We start from the raw sequence: 22,257 nt of genomic DNA on the forward strand, positions 1-22,257 counted from the left end.
ACAGATCCGAACTTACCTACAGTTCTGCACCACCTCATGGGGATCCATCCCTGAAGCGAAGTTGTTAGAGGTCGAGGCCAGAAGGAACAAAAAAAAAACAAACAGAAGAAACGGGCGTCGACCGTGGGCAACTGCCTCTGATTCATCAAATTCGAAGATTTGCAGGAGAGGCTGTCGAGAGCGGGGCTTGGTTATCCTGTCTATGGTGTTCCAGCTAATCGGGCTGGTGGCAGGTAGTACACTGATCCTTCCTGGGCTGCGGCGGGCTAGAGCGCGATCGGGTGGCTTTTCAACGGGGCCGAGCAGCGTTGTCGGGAAGAGGAGAGAGAGAGAGAGGGTGGAGCACACAGGGCGCGGCCGGTGCTACGAAGCCGGGCAGCGTACAGACCCGAGAAGAGGGAGGAAAGTGTCCCATAGGGTTTGCTCTGACGACGGGAACATCAATTAAAATTAAAGAAATTAGAAGCGCAGAAAGCCGCGAGGAGCTGCAGTTTGCCACGGGGACCGCAGAGAGCGGCGTTAGCAGCAGCGCGGGGGGGGAAGTGCGCGAAGACCATAGGGCGTCGCCATCAAGGCATAAAAACGCCAGCAGCAGTGCTAGCAGCAGCGGAGCAGACAGAAAGCGCGGGAGGCGCCATCTTTATCCAGCGGGGAAGAAGGCAAAGCGCGGGAGGTGCCATTTTGTTCAATCGGGGAAGAAGGCAAAGCGCGGGAGGCGCCATCTTAGATCTCCAAGATGCCGAAGACTGGCAATATCACTGCCTTCAATGATGCAATAGAAGACTGGACCACGTATGTGGAAAGAGTCGAAGTATATTGCAAGGCAAATGAAGTAGCCGATGAGAAAAAGGCATCGGTACTACTAAACTTAATGGGCGCAAGAACGTACGGCCTATTGCGGCACCTGATCACTCCAGCTAAACCGATGGTGAAGAGTTTTAATGAAATTGTTGATATCCTACAGGAACAACTAAATCCTACACCGCTGCTGATAGCAGAAAGATTTAAATTCCACAAGAGAAATCAGCATAAAGATGAGAGCAATGCTGATTACCTTACGGAACTACGCAAGCTATCAAAGCACTGCCAGTTCGGAGCAGGACTGGCAGATACCCTACAGGACAAATTTGTCTGTGGACTCCTGAGTGAAGGAACCCAGAAGAGGTTACTCTCAGAGAAAGAGCTGACGCTAGATAAGGCTTTCAGCGTGGCAGTATCGTACGAAGCAGCAGCAAGGGGAGCTGCGGAAATACAGCAAAAGCCACAGGAATACGGCACCCATGAAATGACACGGGGATTTGAAAAATGTTATCGCTGCGGCAGAACAACCCATGACCAGAAGGACTGCTGGTCCAAGGACAAAATATGCAGGCAATGCGGAAAGATGGGACACATTGCACGAGTTTGCAGGTCCGGGAAGAAGACTAACGACAACAAAAAGGCTACTAAGGAACAGTACAGGAAAGTACAAAAGATGACGGACAGTAGTTCCGAAGACCAGAAGAGCGATAGTGAATCCGGGAACAAGAGACTAAGCTGTCTCAAACTTCACAACGTAATCGCAAAAGAGGATCACCGAACCATTTGGGTCACCCTCACGATAGCAGGGTCCCAAGTCAAAATGGAATTGGATACAGGATCAGCCCTGACCGTCATGAATCGACGACACTACGAGCGGCTATTCTCACACATACCCTTGAAAGACACATCCATTGTGTTGAAGACGTATACGGGGCAGAAAGTATACCCCAGAGGGAAAATAAGGGTGCCTGTCGAATACAACGGCAAGGAAATACAGAAATTGTATCTGTACATACTGCAAGATGGTGGACCACCATTATTGGGACGTGAATGGATCAGAAAGATAAGTTTAGACTGGCACTCCATTCAGGCACTGACTGTGGCTGGTAAAAAGGATGACGACGTCACACCTGGATGATTGTCAAAAATCTTAGCTAACGCTAAAGAGGTATTTCAACAAGAACTGGGAACTCTTAAAGGCATAACCGCCTCAATAAAAATAGAAGAGAATGCAATTCCCAAGTTTTTCAAAGCAAGACCGGTACCGTATGCAATTCGCCCAGCCATCGAGGCAGAGCTGGAGAATCTGGAGAATGCAGGCGTGTTATCTAAGGTAGACTGGAGCGAGTGGGCGACACCCATCGTTCCTGTCATGAAGAAAACGTTAAACAATAAGTCTGAGGAGCCAAGGAAGGTTCGCATCTGTGGGGACTTCAAGGTGACGGTGAACCCAGTTCTTCACACAGTACAGTATCCTCTTCCAAGGATAGAAGATATTTTTGCCTCACTATCTGGAGGGAAGCGTTTTACAAAAATTGACCTAGCACAAGCATATTTGCAGATGGAGGTTGAAGAATCCTCTAGAAAGTATCTCACGATAAACACTCACAAAGGTCTTTACCAGTATAATCGACTGGTATTCGGAGTAGCGTCAGCTCCGGCGATATGGCAAAGAGCGATGGAACAAGTCCTGCAAGGGATTCCGGGGACTCAGTGTTACTTGGACGACATCCTAGTGACAGGTGAAAATGACAGTGAACACCTTGCCAACCTAGAGCAGGTGCTCACTAGACTAAGAGAACATGGGCTACGAGCCAATCGCCCCAAGTGCGAGTTTTTTAAGAAACAGATATCGTATTGTGGCCACGTGATTGATGAAGAGGGGTTACATAAGTCCCCTGACAAAATTGAAGCGGTAGTTAAGGCTCCAGCGCCTGAAAATGTGTCGCAACTGAGGTCATTCCTCGGATTGGTGAATTACTACCATAAGTTTTTGCTGAATTTGTCCACAATTCTGCACCCACTGAACGCCCTACTACAAACTGGAGTAGCATGGAAATGGAGCGATGAATGTAAGCGGGCCTTTCAGAAGTGTAAAGACCTAATCACTTCAAGAGAAGTATTGGCTCACTACAACCCATCACTACCGATAAGACTGGCGTGTGATGCGTCTCCCTACGGCATTGGAGCGGTACTGTCACATAAATTCCTTGATGGTTCAGAGAGGCCGATAGCTTTTGCGTCACGCTCGTTAACTTCAGCCGAGCGTAACTACGCCCAGATTGACAGAGAGGCCCTCAGCCTGGTGTGGGGGGTGAAGAAGTTCAATCACTACCTGCATGGTCAGAAATTTACTCTACTAACTGATCATCAACCTCTGGTCTCCATTTTCAACCCTCAGAAGGGCGTCCTGATAATGACAGCACAACGGCTACAGAGGTGGTCCCTTTTCCTAGGGGCACACCAATATGACATCAAGTACAAAGGAACTAAACAGCATGGGAATGCTGATGGATTGTCGCGCCTACCGTTGCCGACGGTGGAAGAAGCACCTGCAGTGGATCCTGTGGAGATATTCCACTTGACCATAGTCGAATGTCTACCTGTGACGAATGCAAACATAGAAAAGGAAACACGAAATGACCCGACACTCTCCAGGGTCTATGATTTAACGGTGAAGGGATGGCCAGCACATGGCGAACCACTGTTGCCAGCATTCTCGCTGAGAAGAGAACAGTTGTCAGTGTGCCGAGGAACCTTGATGTGTGGATCCAGAGTAGTAATTCCACCCAAATTGAAGGATAGAGTGCTCAATGAGCTTCATGAGGGTCATCTGGGAGGGGTAAAAATGAAGAACTTAGCCAGAGCGTTTGTGTGGTGGCCGGGAATCGATAGAGAAATCGAAGAGATGACCAAGAGCTCTACAGGATGCCAGAAGGTCCAAAACGCCCCACCACAAGCCCCTCTACATCCATGGGAGTGGCCCTCATCTCCATGGCAAAGGGTGCACATTGATTTTGCTGGTCCATTTATGGACTCGATGTTTTTAATTGCGGTGGATGCACATTCAAAGTGGACAGAGGTAATAAAAATGTCCTCAAGCACCACAGAAAAAACTATCACAGTTTTACGAACCATATTCGCCAGAAATGGGCTGCCTGAACAGATTTGCTCCGACAATGGACCACAGTTTGTGTCTGAAGAGTTCAGGAGGTTCTTAAAGAACAATGGTGTTAAGCATTACACATCCGCCCCATATCATCCAGCCACCAATGGATTGGCTGAGAGGTTCGTTCAAACATTCAAGAAGGCTATCAAGGCAATGTGTAATGAAGACATACCCCTACAACACAAGGTGGATAACTTCTTGTTTGCCTACCGGAATGCGACAAATGCGGTTACCAACCAAACTCCAGCCATGATGTTCTTCAATCGAAGACTAAGATGCCGCTTGGATTTGGTTAAGCCAAACATCAGAAGAGATGTGGAGAACGGGCAGTTTCAGAATATGAATGAAAGGCCAACCAGGAGTTTTAAGGTAGGTCAACCAGTTTTGGCCCGGGACTACCGCACAGAGAAATGGCAGCCAGGAACGATCTGCACACGGCAAGGACCTCTAATGTATACCGTGGACATTGGAGAGAGCATTGTAAGACGCCATGCTGACCAGATTCTAGAGTCACTGGAAAATGTCAAATCCACACCACGATCCGATACACCTGGTGATGAAACCGAAGGACCAATTGCATCTACCTCAGAATCGGTGATATTGGAAGCAGACGAACCAAACAACGACGTTGATCCTGAATCAACTTTGCCAGAAGAACCTGATACCCCAAAGAGGCGTTATCCAGACAGAATCAGGAAGCCTCCTCAAAGACTGAATTTATAATTGTTTAACTTCAGCTAATGTATATAGCAACTGTAATTGTAAATATGTTATTTAATTATTAATCGAATGTTATGTACTGTTCAGCTAAAAGGGGAGGAATTGTAGTTTATGTACTTTGAAGAAGGAACTATATTCTGCAGCCCCTGTATACTGCAGTACCAATAGTGACCACCCCTGTATATAAGCCTGTGAGGTAACTTTGTATAGTAGTTCCAGTTTTGTCTCCATTCAGTAAACACCTGTTATAACCAACTCCTGCAGTCCGTGTCTCAATTACACACGGACGTAACAGACGCCTTGTCCAGGTTGCCACATGAGGACTGTGTTGGGAGTGAAGGTGAGATTTTCACGCGAGGTGCAGTTGACAAAGACTTTCCCGTGAATGCAACTGAGATTGCAGATGAGACTCAAAAGGAATCAGTTCAGACTTCAGAAACTGCAGTACCAGGTTCAAACAAATCTGAGATAGAAACAGGATCATCTTTGAGTTCGGAACCAGAACAAAACTGCCCGGAAAATGGTTCAACACCAAAACCTTCTGTAAGGAGATCAGGAAGGCTCTGCAAACCTGTTATTAAACTGGATTTGTAGTTCATTTGTAGCATTTGTAGTTGATTTAAATTTTAAAAAAGCCAGGAGTTTTTGTTATAGAAACATAGAAAAATAGGAGGAGTCGGCCATTTAGCCCTTCGAGCCTGCTCCGCCATTCAATATGACCATGGCTAATCCTCTATCTCAATACCATATTCTCACTCTCGCCCCATACCCCTTATGTGGTACATGTGTCCCATTCCAGAGACTTGAGCACAAAAATCTAGGCTGACACTTCCAGTGCAGTCCTGAGGGAGTGCTGCCCTGTTGGAGGTACCACCTTTCGGATAAGATGTTAAACCGAGGCCCCGTCTGCTCTGTCGAGTGGATGTAAAAGATCCCACGGCACAATTTTGAAGGAGAGCAGGGGAGTTATCCCTGGTGTCCTGGCCAATATTTATCTCTCAATCAACATCAATAAAACAGATTATCTGGTCATTATCACATTGCTGTTTGTGGGAGCTTGCTGTGCACAAATTGGCTGCCACATTTCCTACATTACAACAGTGACCACACTTCAAAAAGTACTTCATTGGCTGTAAAGCGCTTTGGGATGTCCGGTGGTCGTGAAAGGCACTATAGAAATGCAAGTCTTTCTTTTACATGTGGGAAAGGTGGGACCATAGTTTTGTTATATTTGTGAGGGGAATATGTGCATTTTTTTAAGGGGAAAGCAGTGTAATGTATTATCACATGGTTTAGTATGAGCATGCTCAGTTCGCTCTGGCCTAGTAAAGCCAGCACATGAACTAGCAACTCATCGTGTCTCTGTCCTTAATTTGTTCTACCCATGTATATTACAATAATCTTAAAATTAGAGCGAGGCCATTCAGGAGGGAAATCAGGAAGCACTTTTTCCACACAAAGGGTAATAGAAATGTGGAACTCTCTCCTAAAAGGCTGTGGATGCTGGGGGACAGTTGGAGCTTTCAAGACTGAGATCGGTAGACGTTTGTTAGGTAAGGGAATCGAGGGATGTGGAGCAAAGGCTGGAAAATGGAGCTGAATTGCAGAGCAACCATGATCTCATTGAATGGTGGAACAGGCTCGAGGGGCTGAATGGCCTCCTCCTGTTCTTAATGTTTCTATGTTTCTTATGACTGCGGCCCCTCCCGACCGATCTTTCTCTGCCCGTGGCCCGCTGGGATGTATGGTAATGAGGTCTGACCCTCCAATCTGTTATGGCCCGTTATCGGCCACATAACTGACGGCGTGCGTCCTGCGCTCGCCCGAGCTGCGAGGCCCGAAGCTTGGCGCAAGATGTCAGCCATGGCTCAGTGGGTCGCACTCTCTCTCGCTTCTGGAGTCAGAAGGTTGTGGGTTCAAGTCCCGCCCCAGAGACCTGAGCTTCTGTTCTGCCATTCAATTCGATCATGGCGGATCTGCAATGCAACTCCATTTTCCTGCCTGTGCTCCATATCCCTTCATCCCCTTACCAAACAAAAATCTAGGCCGACATTCCCAGGGCAGTACTGAGGGAGTGCTGCACTGTCGGAGGTGCCGTCTTTCAGATGAGACATTAAACCCAGGCCCCGTCTGCTCTCTCAGGTGGATGTGAAAGATCCCCGGCAGGATTTCGCAGAGCGGGGGAATTCCCCCCGGTGTCCTGGTCCTATATTTATCCCTCGACCAGCATCACGGAAACAGATTATCCGGTTGTTATCACGTTGCTGTTTGTGGGAGCTTGCTGTGCACAAATTGGCTGCTGCGTTTCCTACATTACAACAGTGACTGCACTTGAAAAAGTACTTCATTGGCTGTAAAGTGCTTTGGGGCACCAAGTCCCGTTCACCTATCACCCCTTGTGCTCGCTGACCAACGTTGGCTCCCGGTTCAGCAACTCGATTTGAAAATGCTCATTCCTATTTTCAAATTTCCCCATGGCCTCAGCTCCTCCCTTTCTCTGTAACCTCCCCCAGCCCTACATGATCGCTGTGCTGCTCCAAATCTGGCCTTTTGCACCACCCCACCGCCCCCAGATTTTCATCGCTCCACCTTTGGCGGCCGTGCCTTCAGCTGCCTGGGCCCTAAGCTCTGGAACTACCTCCCTAAACCTCTCCGCCTCTCTCTCCTCCTTTGAAAACGCTCCTTAAAACCCACCTCTTTGACCAAGTGCGTGGTCATCAGTCCTAATGTCTCCTTCGGTGGCTCGGTGTCAAGTTTTGTTTGATAATCGCTCAAACGGTGAAGGACCGGGGGACGTTTTACGAAAAAGGCGATATGTAAATGGAAGTTGTTGTTCTATATTCTCCTTCTTAGGCAGTCCCTCGGAACTGAGGATGACTTGCTTCCACACTAAAAATGAGTTCTCAGGTGACTGATGAGTCCAATGCGGGACCTACAGTCTCTGTCACAGGTGGGGCAGACGGTGGTTGAAGGGGCGGGTGGGTGGGGTGCTTGGGTTGACAAGCGCTCCTTGCGCTTGGTTTCCGCTTGTTCTATATAGAATATGCACAGATACCTCATCACTTCAGAGTTGTCGCCACTCCCACTTTGTGTAAACTGCTGATGTGTTGTTGGCTACGATGATAAGACCTTCCTGACGCAGTCAATAATTAAATGGAAAATGTATTTTTATGCAGACTGTAACCTTATCTAAAATTCTACACACAATATCCTGGGCTGCACCTCTTGATACAAGAGTCTTGCAGCGGAGAAGATAATTTTCCGGAAGTTTCTGCGCAAAATATTGTCCAACAGTCCTCTGAGCGTCAGCTGACTGGAGCTATTTTAAGTGAAATGGTCAGAGCATCACTAATTAAGATTAGCATAGGGGCGTACGGTAGTGTAATGGTTATTGAACTAGAATCCAGAGGCCTGTATTAATAATCAGAAAACATGAGTTGAAATCCTACCACGTCCGTTTGAGAATTTGAATTCAGTTTAAAGTATTTTTTTTTTAAACTGGTACTAATTGTCGGACTGGTTCACTAATGTCCTTTACCTGCCATCCCTTACCCGGTCTGGCCTATACGTGCCTCCAGTCCCACACTAATATGGTGGACGCTTCACTGCTCTCTGAAGTGGCCCAGCAAGCCACTCAGTTGTGTATCCAACCTTCTCAAGGCAACTAGAGATGGGCAGTACATGCCGGTCTTGCCAGCGATGCCCACATCCCAAGAATAAGAACATAAGAAATAGGAGCAGGAGTCGGCCATTCGGCCCCTCGAGCCTGCTCCGCCATTCAATAAGATCATGGCCAATCTGATCTTGGCCTCAACTCCACTTTCCCGCCCGCTCCCCATAACCCTTGACCCCCCCATAGCTCAAATATCTGTCTATCTCTGCCTTGAATATATTCAATGACTCCAGCCTCCAGAGCTCTCTGGGATAGAGAATTCCAAAGATTCACGACCCTCAGAGAGAAGAAATTCCTCCTCATCTCTGTTTTAAATGGGTGCCCCCTTATTCTGAAACAATGGCCCCTAGTTCTAGATTCTCCCATGAGGGGAAACATCCTCCCTACATCTACCCTGTCAAGCCCCCCACCCATGAATAATAAAAAATAGAAACACGTTGCCCACCTTTAAGGCCTCTTTAAGGAGCTGTTCATGGATGATCCGAGATTGGCGACTTTTAATGTGAATGAGGTTCTCTTCATTTATTTGAACGATAAAGGACTTAAAATGACATTGGCGGTTTTTTTGCAGCCTCAGGAAAGGGGCAGGCTGGGCCTCCCAAGTGTACGATGACTCTGGGACAGCGGCTGGCCGGAGCACGCCAATCGCCTCCGGGCAATCGTCTATGGAGAATGTCAACTGCTTGCCTGTGCCCGTAGCCCTGCACCGCACTCCAACAAAACCAATCCCTCTGGCATGATTGAGATATAGAAAATAGTGAGGGGAGGGGGGCAAATGTTTATATACTTAAAAGAAACTGCCTAATTGTCCCAGCTCATTTAAATCTAGTACGTAAAAGTTGGCCCAGTTCCTAACTTTAAGCACAGTGTTATGTGAATGCAAAGCAGCATTTCACCTCCTGGGCCCCGTCCTCGCTCAACATCCCCAGCATCGAAGCTCTGACCACACTTGATCAGCTCCGATGGACGGGTCACATTGTCCGCATGCCCGATACGAGACTCCCAAAACAAGCGCTCTACTCGGAGCTCCGACATGGCAAGAGAGCCCCAGGTGGGCAGAGGAAACGCTTCAAGGACACCCTCAAAGCCTCCTTGAAAAAGTACAACATCTCCACCGACACCTGGGAATCCCTGGCCCAAGACCGCACAAAGTGGAGGAGAAGCATCCGGGAAGGCGCCAAACACCTCGAGTCTCTTCGCCGGGAGCAAGCGGAAGCCAAGCGCAGGCAGCGCAAGGAGCGCACGTCAACCCAAGCACCCCACCCACCCGCCCCTTCAACCACCGTCTGCCCCACCTGTGACAGAGACTGTAGGTCCCACATTGGACTCATCAGTCACCTGAGAACTCATTTTTTAAATGTGGAAGCAAGTCGTCCTCAGTTCCGAGGGACTGCCTAAGGAGAAGCACTTCCCACATTAAATCACCAGTCCTGCTATAAACTGGGAGCACGATGTTCCTCTCTCTAGTCATCGACTGCTATTTTCCCTCACTGGGTTGCTTTGGACATATACAGGGGGTAATTTTAATCTGACTAATCGAGCAGGTAAAGGGCGGTAGCAAAATACTGCAGATGCTGGAAATGCGAAATAACAGAAAATGCTGGAAAAACTCAGCAGGCCAGGCGGCTTCAGTTCAGCTCACCGTTTTACACCACTGCAGACAACCGCAAGTAAAAAAATCAGGCGGGGTATAAAATGCGCGGCGGAGCTGGACCAGCCCGTAAATTTACATTAAAATTGCCTCCATTGAATTGTGGCCTGTAACTCCCTCCCTGTTATCGATTATCCAACGTGTGACTCCCCAATTAAACTATAATCTGTAACTCACCCCCAAGGTACCCATTATCCGCAACCACCCTTAAATGCTCACCACACCTGTAGCATACATCCTGTCCATACAAGGAACTGAACATCATTTTTAATTGCTTCATGTAACCGATTAGTCGAGAGAAGCCGATGACAACTTGTCACAGAGACATCCCGAGTTGAAGCCAGATAATCCCAAGAAGGCAGAAATCTCTCACAGCAGCCAATCTTTCACAAAAAGAGGTTAATTATCTTTTGTTTGTCACAGAGGCCGAGCCGTACTGCAGGAACTGATCATTGATAGTCTGAAGACAGAAGATAAGCCCAGCCAAGCTGCCATTTTAGTCATAACTGTTATACTGCTCCCAAGTGGAACCCAGCTAATGTAGCGATAGAGATGCTTAAAGTAGTGTTGGGCCCATGATGTAAATCTTATTAAATATCCAATTACTTTAACCCTCAACTTTGTGATGGTGCTGATTGTGTCATTATAGACCGTGGTAAATAAAGTTAGTTAATGTATCACAGTCTGATGACTCTGGCAAGTAGGAACTGTTACTTCTACTGCAGTCTTGCTGTGATTGATTTAACTTGGTTCACTATCAATATAATCTGGATTAGCGTGTGTGGGGCGGTACAAAACGGAGCTAGTTTAGGAATTCAAAACCTTTAGACATGAATCATAAATCCCAATCTAACCTCCTACATATTGGGAAAGGGAGGGGAAAGATTTGGTCTGATACTTTCTAATAACAGGTTTGCAACAATATTACTCACATATTGTGAGGGATTTAGCATTCTTCCATCCGACACTTACTTGCCAATGGGTCCTGGTATCTACATTAAGCACGTCAAAGATGCTGTCATCAAAAGCAAGAACACCACAGTCACACGCAAAACTTTTTATTTGCAAGATATGCAAGCAATACAATATCACACGGTCATTACACACCGGGATTAATCCCACGCTCCCGGTCGGGAACTGACGTTCAGAGGGAGTGTAAGTCGGAGATAGGGTTCACCGTAACAGTAACCGCAACGGGACAAACTGCATTCGGCAGTTGCCACTGTTAATGCAAACATAGGAATGTATAACAATGGAAAATATAACACAACGAATGACTGCAACAATAATGCCCCTGTTTGGGTCTCGACTCCTGGTCAATCATCAAGGTGGTGCGCCAGACCAAAAACTGACAAAGAGAAGCATCATCTTTGCGTAGTAAACAAGGGAGTGCAATTTAGCTTCAATGTTCAAGACTGTACTACTGGGAATATCCTACAGGCAATTGAAATGTTTCTCTTATTCAAATTGCTCCCATTAAGCCGGCAGAGCAATGTGTCCTCTGAAGAATAAAGCTGTCACTGAAGCAATGCTTCAGCTCCCTGGATACATCTGCAAGTACTTCTATTTTTATGCAAAAACTGGAAGTTCTTGGGAGGTGTAATGTAGCAGGATGTTCCAATCCGCGGACAGAATGAGCTACAGTAACTTGCTGAATTTATTTGCTTCATTTTCAGAAGGTTACAATAAGTTCCCATCTTTTTACCACGTGCAATAATTTACTGTGATACCACTATCCTGTCGAAAAGAGAATTGGAGACAGATGTGGTACATGTGCAGGACTGATTTTTATTTGGTTATAAGTTACATTTACTGTCAAAGACTCGACAAGCCCTCAAAGAGCACGGCTGGACACTGGAGTCTATCCCTGGCCAATTCACGGAGAACGCTGTAACCAAGGGGATTCGAGAATGGTAAGTGGCTCCATGCATCACCTGGTGTGGTGCTGAGCCAGGGAGACCATTAAGGTCCCAGGTTTGATCCACAGTCCGAGCTCCAGGGGTTAAATTACGAGGAGAGATTACACAAACTAGGGTTGTATTCCCTGGAATTTAGAAGGTTAAGAGGTGATTTGATCGAAGTTTTCAGGATATTAAGGGGACCTGATGGGGTAGATAGAGAGAAACTATTTCCGCTGGTTGGGGATTCTAGGACTGGGGGGCAGAGTCTAACAATTAGAGCCAGACCTTTCAGGAGTGAAGTTAGGAAACACTTCTACACACAAAGGGTGGTAGAAGTTTGGAACTCTCTTCCGCAAACAGCAATTGATGCTCGATCAATTGTTAATTTTAAATTGGAGATTGATAGATTTTTGTTAACCAAAAGGTATTAAGGGATATGGGGCAAAGGTGGGTATATGGAGTTAGGTCGCAGATCAGCCATGATCTCTCTGAATGGCCTCCTCCTGTGCCAAAATTTCAATGTTCCTATGATGTTGATCCTAAAACTGGAATGCTGCAATCAGTCTCAATGCCTTTACCAGAAGATGCCCCAAACGGCAAAAGTCACCCAAGAAGGAGGGGAAGTGACCAGGGTTCAGAGAGGGCATGTGGCAAAGGCAGTCAAAGGTGAAATGGAGGGAAGGGAGGGTGCCATGGTGGTCAAAGTTAGAAAAGCGCAGGATACTTGCAGGAACAAGGGCCTTGTTCGGCCACTTCAGAGGGCTGTTAAGAGTCAACCGTATTGGTGTGAGAGTGGAGTCAGATATCTGTCAGACCGGGTAAGGACGGCAGGTTTCCTTCCCTGAAGGACATTAGTGAACCAGTTGGGTTTTTACGACAATCTGACAATGAGCTGCCAAGGAAAAGGAGGGAGGTAGGGGTGAGCGTGCAGAGTGTTTAGTGGCGGTCAAACAGGACGGCGTCAGTCTTGCCGATCGTAAGTTTGAGGAAATTCTTGCTCACCGGCTGAGCAGTCAGGAACCACCGTGGTGGCGAAAGAGCGAGGGGTGTTGTGGGAAGGTGGAGCTGGCTGTCATCACCGTCTAGGTCACTGAAGGAGAAGGGTGGAGATGAGGGAAAGGGGGCAAGGATAGGGCTTTGGGACACGCCCATAGTGACTGTGCTGGGGCAGGAAGAGAAGATAGTCGCGGAGATGTGCTGGATTCTTTTGGGTGAAGCAGGAGTACAACCAAGCTCGGGGGGAGCGCGCGGAGGACGGGCGACAGAGGAGGACCAACTGAACAGCTGGAACTGCCCATAGAAATACACCTCAACATTGATCAGGAGAGGGAAAGGAGGAGTAAAAAAAAACCTCAGTAAATATGAAATTCTTCCCAATTGATATTTGCAATGATAGCTTTTTTGACAGAGAGAAACTTTATGCAGCCAGTAAGAAGGAATGCCATGTAGTTTAGGCGTTTAATACTGTACCACTGAGAATATCCTACAGGCGAATGAAATGTTCTGCCGATGCAAATTGCTCCCAATAAGCCTATAAAGCAACGTGCAGCGAATGAAGAATTAAATGTGCCAAATCTAATGCTCCAATACCCTAGAACTGTCCCAGACAATCAAACCATTTCCACAGCTCCCTGTCCCACAATATAAAAGTCAAGCCTTTAGCACTGAACTTATTACAGCTTTCTCTTACTTCGGTTTGTTGATTCACACCATTTAACCTTTGCTCTTCCACCCTCGACTTCCTGCCCCCTTTACATAAACACCCAGGCGGTTAAAGGGCAAAGGTCGCCCACGAACGCGGAACAGTCACTAGCACTTCACCAAAGTGCAGCGGTGAGCGAGAGAAATTTTCACTAGGATTTCGGTAAACCTTAATTATGGGTGTGACATTTTGGTGCCACGTTCAATGTAAACAAAAAATAACACACCAGTACAATATACAGACAATGTCCTTTCATACTTGGGTTGTGTCTGGGGAGTGCATTTTATTACCTACATAATACTAGAGTGAAATATGGGCGGTGGCAACAGAACCAGAGGTGGAGATGAGGAGAATCTTTTCCTGCAGCGAGTTGTTGTGATCTGGAATGCGCTGCCTGAAAGGGCGGTGGAAGCAGATTCAATAGTAACTTTAAAAAGGGAATTGGATAAATACTTGAAAAGAAAAAAAAAAATTTGCAGGGCTGCGGGGAAAAGAGCGGGGGGGGGAGTGGGATTAATTGGATAGCTCTTTCGAAGAGCCGGCACAGACACAATGGCCTCTCTCCATACTGTTTATGATTACGTAGGAGAAACCATCAATGAAGCCTTGGCCGTACAAACTTCAACAACCTCCACTGATACAGTGCCTTTAACACAGTGAAACGTCCCAAGGTGCTTCACAGGGGCGATTATCAAACAAAAAATTTGACACCGAGCCACATGAGGAGATATTAGGACGGGTGACCAAAAGCTTGGTCAAAGAGGTAGGTTTTAAGGAGCGTCTTAAAGGTAGCGAGGCGGAGAGGTTTAGGGAGGGAATTCCAGAGCTCGGGGCCCAGGCAGCAGAAGGCACGGCCACCAATGGGGGAGTGATTAAAATCAGGGATGCTCATTAAGCCAGAATTGGTGGAGCGCAGAGGTCTTGGGAGTTGTAGGGCTGGAGGAGATTACAGACATAGGGAGGGGCAAGGCCACGGAGGGATTTGAACACAAGGATGAGAATTTTTTTTTTTTTTTTTTTTTTTTTTTAAATTGAGGCGTTGCCTGACCGGGAGTAAATGTAAGTGAGCAAGCACGCACAGGGGGGTGAGTGAGGGGGGGGGGGGGGGGGTGAGGGTGAGGGGGGGGTGTGAGGGGGGTGGGGGGAGGTGAAGGGAGGGGTGGGGGGAAGTGAAGGGAGGGGTGGGGGAGGTGAGGGGAGGGGTGGGGGGAGGTGAGGGGAGGGGTGGGGGGAGGTGAGGGGAGGTGAGGGCGTGAGGGGAACAGGACTTGGTGCGAGTTAGCCTCGCTCGTTGTGATGGCGCCGCTGCCACAGGTGGAAAAGCAGCTCAAGAGCTTACGGTCACGTAGCAAGCACATCGGCTTAAGGGCAACTTTTCACGCAAGAGCACGTTGGCACCAATATGCCGAGCAGGCGAGTGAAAAAACAGCGGCTAAAGGTCACATTAAGCAGAAGGCGCATCCTTGACAATAACTTTAACACGACAGTCAGTGCCTTGGGTCATTGTAGCCGAGACTGCGACATTGCCGAGATTGACCGAGATGCCTTGTTCCTGGTCTGGTCCGAAAAGCTCCAAGCGCTGGAGGACGGCGGACGGATCCCTGCTTTTGATTATGGCGTAGAAGTCATCCCTCTCCCCGGGATCCTCCGTCACGTACAAGCCGAGCACCTGGCACAGTTCCCCTACCGCTACCGGGTTTTCGAACATCACCCCAAAGCAGTAGGACCCCAGCTGGTAGCTCAGGACGCCTGTACACAGAATCTCACCCGGGTTGGTGCAGTACAAGCTCACACCTACAGCATCCGGAAGGACCGCTTCTGGTTTCCTGACAGAAGAATTACCGTCAAGAAAGACCCTGAAAATCAACAGCATTTAATGAAAACGGTTTGTATTTTTTTTTTAAATTGACAATTGCATAATTAACTTTCCAGGCGCCAGGGCGCGGCAGTTTGTGAATGCTGAGGGGGAGCTGAGCCTGTGCTATAGCTCACCTAACCTGGGACAGCAGTCAGGCCCTAGAATAGGCCTCAGAACTCTGGGGTAGGGCAAGAAGGAAAGGGGGAGAGAAAGAAGGAAGGAAGGAAAGGGGGGGGGGAGAGAAGGAAGGAAAGGGGGGGGAGAGAAGGAAGGAAAGGGGGAGAGAAGGAAGGAAGGAAGGAAAGGGGGGGGAGAGAAGGGGGGAGAGAAGGAAGGAAAGGGGGAGAGAAGGAAGGAAGGAAAGGGGGAAGGAAGGAAGGAAAGGGGGAGAGAAGGAAGGAAGGAAGGAAAGGGGGAGAGAAGGAAGGAAGGAAGGAAGGAAGGGGGGAGAGAAGGAAGGAAGGAAGGAAAGGGGGAGAGAAATAAGAGAAGACAAGCGGGGGAAGAAAAGACGGAGAAAAAGAAAGGGGAGAGAAATGGGCAGGGGAAGAGAAGAAATGGGTGGGGGAAGGTGGGGAAGAGGGGTAATCACCAGATGGCTGCAGAAACATTCCCGTCAGGCAGCTTTTGCCCAGCCTGTATTTGCACAGAATGTGGACTGAGGTCAACCCTAACCCAGCCATTACACGTCGATAAAGAAAAATAATGAAATTAGTAACTGGAGTCGGCCATTGAGCCTGTTCCACTTCGAGCCCGCACTGTACCTACCTGGGATCGGCGAGAGACAGCACCTTACTTTTATTGACAGTTGTAACTTCAACAGATGCTGATTTCATCTTGGCAGAATTCTAACTGGAAAAGAATAGAAAGCCCATCAATACACAGCCCACCTGACAACTCCACACGGCCTGCCCACCCACCGACCCCACGTGGCCCGCCCACCCACCGACCCCCCCCACCCACCCACCGACTCCACGCGGCCCGCCCACCCACCCACCGACTCCACGCGGCCCACCGACCCACCCACCGACCCCACGCGGCCCGCCCACCCACCGACCCCACGTGGCCCGCCCACCCACCGACCCCACGCAGCCCACCCACCGACTCCACGCGGCCCGCCCACCCACCCACCGACTCCACGCGGCCCGCCCACCCACCCACCGACCCCACGCGGCCCACCGACCCCACGCGGCCATCGACTCTACATTTCAGAAATACGGGAAAGGAAGGGGCTTTAGTGGGATGAAAACGTAATCATACTAAAAAGGTTTACCAAAGATGGAGAAGCTAGTTAAACTGAAAACATTTTTCCTTTAAATAGTGCCCAGACAGAAGAGGCATTTCCTTCGCCCCTCCCAACACCCCGAGTCCAGCAATGTAGATAATGTGTAGAATTGGGAACCAGTCTGAAATCTGAATTGTTGAGGGAGGCTACACATTGCTTTCTGAAGTGACAGATTAGATCTTCAGCCACACCTTACCTCAATTCCACCTCCTGCCCTGCTAAGTGACATCCTCCCGGCATTTTGCGTCCTTCTGCATTTATGTAGCTTTGGTCAAAGGGGTGAGTTTTAATGCAGTTTTTTTAATGGAATAAAAGGGACAGGCAGAGGGGTTTAGGGAGTGAGTCGCAAACAGTAGCAGCCAGGCAGTTAAAGGCTCCGCCAGCAACAGTGAGGCAATGAGGAAGGGGAGAGAATGCAACAAGGGCTAAGGATGACAAGGATGATGAAGTAATTCAATGCGAGTTGTGTTAAGGCTCTGTGTTAATGCAACTTCCTCCTTCCTAAGGATGCACACTGGTCTTCCACGTATCTCCAGCCTCATTCTGTCCATTCCTGTATCCTGTACTTTGTACTTTTACAGCTATCAGCCATGGCTCAGTGGGCAGCACTCTCGCCTGAGTCAGAAGGTTGTGGGTTCGAGTCCTCACTCCAGAGATTTGAGCTCAAAAATCTAGGCTGACACTCCCAGTGCAGTGCTGAGGGAGTGCTGCACTGTCGGAGGTGCCGTCTTTCGGATCAGATGTTAAACCTAGGCCCCGTCTGCTCTCTCGTGTGGACGTAAAAGATACCATGGCACTATTTTGAAGAGCAGGGGAGTTCTCACCGGTGTCCTGGGCCAATATTTATCCCTCAATCAACATCACAAACAGATTATCTGGTCATTATCACATTGCTGTTTGTGGGAGCTTGCTGTGCGCAAATTGGCTGCCGCGTTTCCTACATTACAACAGTGACTCCACTTCAAAAAGTACTTCATTGGCTGTAAAGCACTTTGGGACGTCCGGTGGTCGTGCAAGGCGCTGGAGAAATGCAAGTCTATCTTTCTTTGTAGTGCTGTAGCTTTCTGGTTTGAGTGCACAGAGTGCTGTGGTGAGCTCCTCCATTAGAGGGCAGTGTTTCCTTACACTTCACTTTTTTGTATTGAATTTCCACCTTTCTCAAACCCAAGTACTGGTTTTAAAGACAGCAGACAGTAATTCACGAAAGGTAAAGTACAAATGACTCCAAGAAGTTTTGCCTCTATTACTAATGTTCATTAGGGAGGGAAACCTGCCATCCTTACCCGAGCCTATAGGTGACTCCAGTCCCAAGCCAGCGTAGTTAGAAAGAAAAAAAGACTTGCATTTCTATGATGATAGCAAAATACTGCGGATGCTGGAAATCCGAAATAACAACAGGAAATGCTGGAAAAACTCAGCAGGCCAGGCAACATCCGTGGAGAGAAAATAGAGTCAACATTTCGGGTCAAACCCTTTGTCAAAACTTGCATTTCTATAGCGCCTTTCATGACCACCGGGACATCCCGAAGTGCTTTACAGCCAATGAGGTGCTTTTTGAACTGTAGTCACTGTTGTAATGTAGGAAACGTGGCAGCCAATTTGCGCACAGCAAGATCCCACAAACAGCAATGTGATAATGACCAGATAATCTGTTTTAGTGATGTTGATTGAGGGATAAATATTGGCCCAGGACACCAGGAAGAACTCCCCTGCTCTTCTTCAAAATAGTGCCGTGGGATCTTCTACATCCACCCGAGGGAACAGACGGGGCCTCGGTTTAACGTCTCATCTGAAAGACGGCACCTCCGACAGCGCAACATTCAACGCTCAACTCCTCTCTGAAGTAGCCCAGCGAATAACACTGTTGCTTCAAGGCAACGAAGGGTGGCCAATAAATGCTGACCCTTCCAGTGGTGCCCACATCCTGAGAATTCATTTTTAAAAATGACTCAGCCCAGAAGATATTCCTGAAGAAGTATTGCCGGACGTCAGTCTGAACTTGCATTTTACCAGTGCTCGTGTTGCCTGGCTTGGAAGTGTGCTGCCGTCATTTGGGGTTGTCCAGATAAAGGCAGGCCTCCCACCGGCCTGCATCCCAACAATCCCTCCCCCCACCCCCAACCCCTTGTCTCCCAAAAGCACCAACTTTTACGGGTGTGGTTTCGTGGGTGTCGGAAAGTTACTGGTGCCCAAGTGGCCCTAATTCATGTGTGAGCTTAACAGTGAATATCAACAGGCTATTCAACTATGGAAGGCGTCATACAAGAACATAAGAATTAGGAGCAGGAGTAGGCCATTTGGCCCCTCGCGCCTGCTCTGCTATTCAATAAGATCATGGCTGATCTTCGCCCTCAATTCCAATCCCCATATCCCTCGATTCCAGAAATCTATCGATCTCAGCGTTAAATATACTCAATGATTCAGCATCCACAGCCCTTTGGGGCAGAGAGTTCCAAAGATTCACAACCCTCAGAGAAGAAATTCCTCAACACAGTCCTAAATGGCCGAGCCCTTATCCGGAGACCATGCCCCCTAGTTCTAGACTCTCCAGCCAGGGGAAACAACCTCTCAGCATCTACCCTGTCAATCCCCCTCAGAATCTTGTATGTTTCAATGAGATCACCTCTCATTCTTCTAAACTCCAGAGAGTATAGGCTCAATCTACTCAATCTCTCCTCATAGGACAACCCTCTCATCCCCGGAATCAATCCCCTCACCCAAAGTCCACACAAGCATTTTCAGCAGGACAACGATCAAAAGCAGAACACCTGGCTATTTTTTCCCCCTCCCTAGTCCAGGGATTCAAAGGGTGACTTTAGCAACCCCCTAGCTGCTGCTGTTAGGACAGACATCGACTCATCACATGCAACGATTGACCCTGCATTTGTCTGTATTGTTTACCGCCACACCGTGTGGATCACTCACCCGCTGATTCTTTGGGAGGGTGCTCTGCAGAGACTCAAACATCATCGCTATACCCGTCTACACTGGAGTCCTGGCGTCAGTGTGGCACAGTGGGTAGCACTCTCGCCTCAGAGTCTGGGTTCAAGTCCCACTCCAGAGACTAAACTCATCCAGGCTGATGCTCCCACTGCAGTACTGAGGGAGTGCTGCCCTGTCGGAGGTGCCGTCTTTCAGATGAGACATTAAACCGAGGCCCCGTCTGCTCTCTCAGGTGGGCGTAAAAGATCCCACGGCACTATTTCGAAGAGAAGCAGGCGAGTTCTCCCTGGTGTCCTGGGCCAATATTTATCCCTCAACCAACATCACCAAATCAGGATTATCTGGTCATTTATCTCAATCGCTGTTTGTGGGAGCTTGCTGTGCTCAAGATGGCTGCCATGTTTTGCTACATTACAACAGTGACTCCACTTCAAAATTGGCTGTGATGCACTTTGGGACATCCTCAGGTTGTGAAAGGCGCTATAGAAATGCAAGTCTATATTTTGTTTCCGGAGGACTTGGAAAGGTAGCACCAACGAAAGTGCCTTTTTTGTCTTACTCTTTTTACACGGCAGAATGGCAGCAGGGTTTCCAAAGCAGATGGTCGCAACATAGTTGTTCCAGAAACTCAGCCTGCCCACTTAAGTGGGCGATACATCTTCAGCTTTAAAGCACTATGCACTGTACTGCATAAAAGAAGACGCCGCTGCCTTTGGAAGCCACACACCGAGTACCTCATTAATGGAGTCATTTTACGAGCTAGCTGCCTTGTGGTATAAATAAGCAACACTTTTGTGAGGAGGTCGTGAAATCCTGTTTCTAGGTTCTTATGAGCAAAGGTGACCAAATAACTAAAAGGTCACCCTCGCAAACAGGGGCATAAACAGTTTAACAGGATTTCTCCCCGAAGGATTCCTTTTACTACATGCGTAAAAATGTCTCACAAACCAGTTACAAATCTCTCGCATTTCAAAAGGTTATTTATAATAAAAAGGTCAAATCTTTACAGGGAAGAATCTAAACAATAACAACATACATTTATACAGCGCCTTTAATGTAATAAGACGTCCCAAGGCGCTTCACAGGAACGTTCTCAAAGAAAATTTGACACTGAGCCACATAAGGGGATATTAGGGCAGGTGACCAAAAGCTTGGTCAAAGAGGTAGGTTTTATGAAGGGTCTTAAAAGGAGGAAAGAGAGGCAGAGGGGTGTAGGGAGGGAATTCCAGAGCTTAGGGCCCAGGCAACTGAAGGCACGGCCGCCAATGGTGGAGCGAGTAAAATCAGAGATGCGCAAGAGGCCAGAATTGTAGGTAAACACTATTCAATAGGTATCAAATGGAATACTCTCCACTTGCCTGGATGAGTGCAGCTCCAACAACACTCAAGAAGCTCAACACCATCCAGGACAAAGCAGCCTGTTTGATTGGCACCCCATCCACCACCTTAAACATTCACTCCCTCCACCACCGGCGTACCGTGGCTGCAGTGTGTACCATCTACAAGATGCACTGCAGCAACTCGCCAAGGCTTCTTCGGCAGCACCTCCCAAACCCACAACGTCTTCCACCTAGAAGGACAAGGGCAGCAGGCGCATGGGAACACCATCGCCCCCAAGTTCCCCTCCAAGTCACACACCATCCTGACATAGAAATATATCGGCTGATCCTTCATCGTCTCTGGCTCAAAATCTTGGAACTCTAACAGCACTGTGGGAGTACCTTCACCACACGGACTGCAGTGGTTCAAGGCGGCGGCTCAACACCACCTTATCAAGGGGCAACTAGGGATGGGCAATAAATGCTGGCCTTGCCAGCGACGCCCAGAGCCCATAAGCAAATTTAAAAAAATCATACCCCCACCTAAATTTCTGCACTTGCCTGAATGTGCAACTCTCTCCTTTGGGAAGCATACGGAGCAGGTTCTTTTACATGGCGAATGCTCTCTAAAAATAACTTTATCTAATTGCCTTGGGATCTTTTAATACGCTAAAGGCGCGAGATAAATGTTCATTATTGTTGTTGCTGGAACACCGTGCTGCACTTAGCAAGCTCACAAGCTCACTGACACTCTAAGCAAATAATTAAAATTGCAAAAAGTATTTTAAAGTTACCAGAAGCTGGATATATATAAAAGAGAACTACCTTGTTTGAACTTCCCGAGTTGGACAAACTTGGGTCCAAAGTTTCTCATTGAGGGAGGGGGCGGGGACAGAGAGAGGCCCCGCCCAACTCGAGTGACGTCACAATGCCCCGAGCGCGAGCGGCGGAGACACAAAGGGAGCGGTGGCCCCGCCCACCCGAGCATGCGCGAGTCGCCTGACTGACAGGGCGGGTGAAGAGGAGGAGGCGGGGCACCCTTATCAGCCACGCCCACCCTCTCATCCGAGCATGCGCGACTCGCCTGACTGACAGGGCGGGTGAAGAGGAGGAGGCGGGGCACCCGATCAGCCCCGCCCATCCTCCTTCCAGAGCATGCGCGGGTCGCCTGACTGACAGAGCGGATGAAGAGGAGGAGGCGGGCCCCGCTATGGGCCCCGCCCACCCACCCTCCG

The 22,257-nt window shown here is 48.4% G+C and overlaps 1 protein-coding gene across 1 annotated transcript; it reads right to left on the reverse strand.

The window, feature by feature from the left end:
* Positions 1–14,736: 14,736 nt before the first annotated feature.
* LOC147105026 (uncharacterized) lies at positions 14,737–21,906 on the reverse strand. Its single transcript, XM_086011047.1, has 3 exons — positions 21,848–21,906; positions 16,244–16,327; positions 14,737–15,473 (listed from the first exon to the last, which is right to left on the reverse strand). The coding sequence occupies exons 2-3, from the start codon at positions 16,309–16,311 to the stop codon at positions 15,062–15,064; spliced, it is 480 nt and encodes a 159-aa protein (XP_085867173.1). The 5' UTR covers positions 16,312–16,327; positions 21,848–21,906; the 3' UTR covers positions 14,737–15,061.
* Between the last annotated feature and the right edge of the window lie 351 nt (positions 21,907–22,257).

Source organism: Somniosus microcephalus, chromosome 18 (assembly GCF_052327205.1).
Source record: "Somniosus microcephalus isolate GS21.2 chromosome 18, FLI_Smic_1.0, whole genome shotgun sequence".
Lineage (NCBI taxonomy): Eukaryota > Metazoa > Chordata > Chondrichthyes > Squaliformes > Somniosidae > Somniosus > Somniosus microcephalus.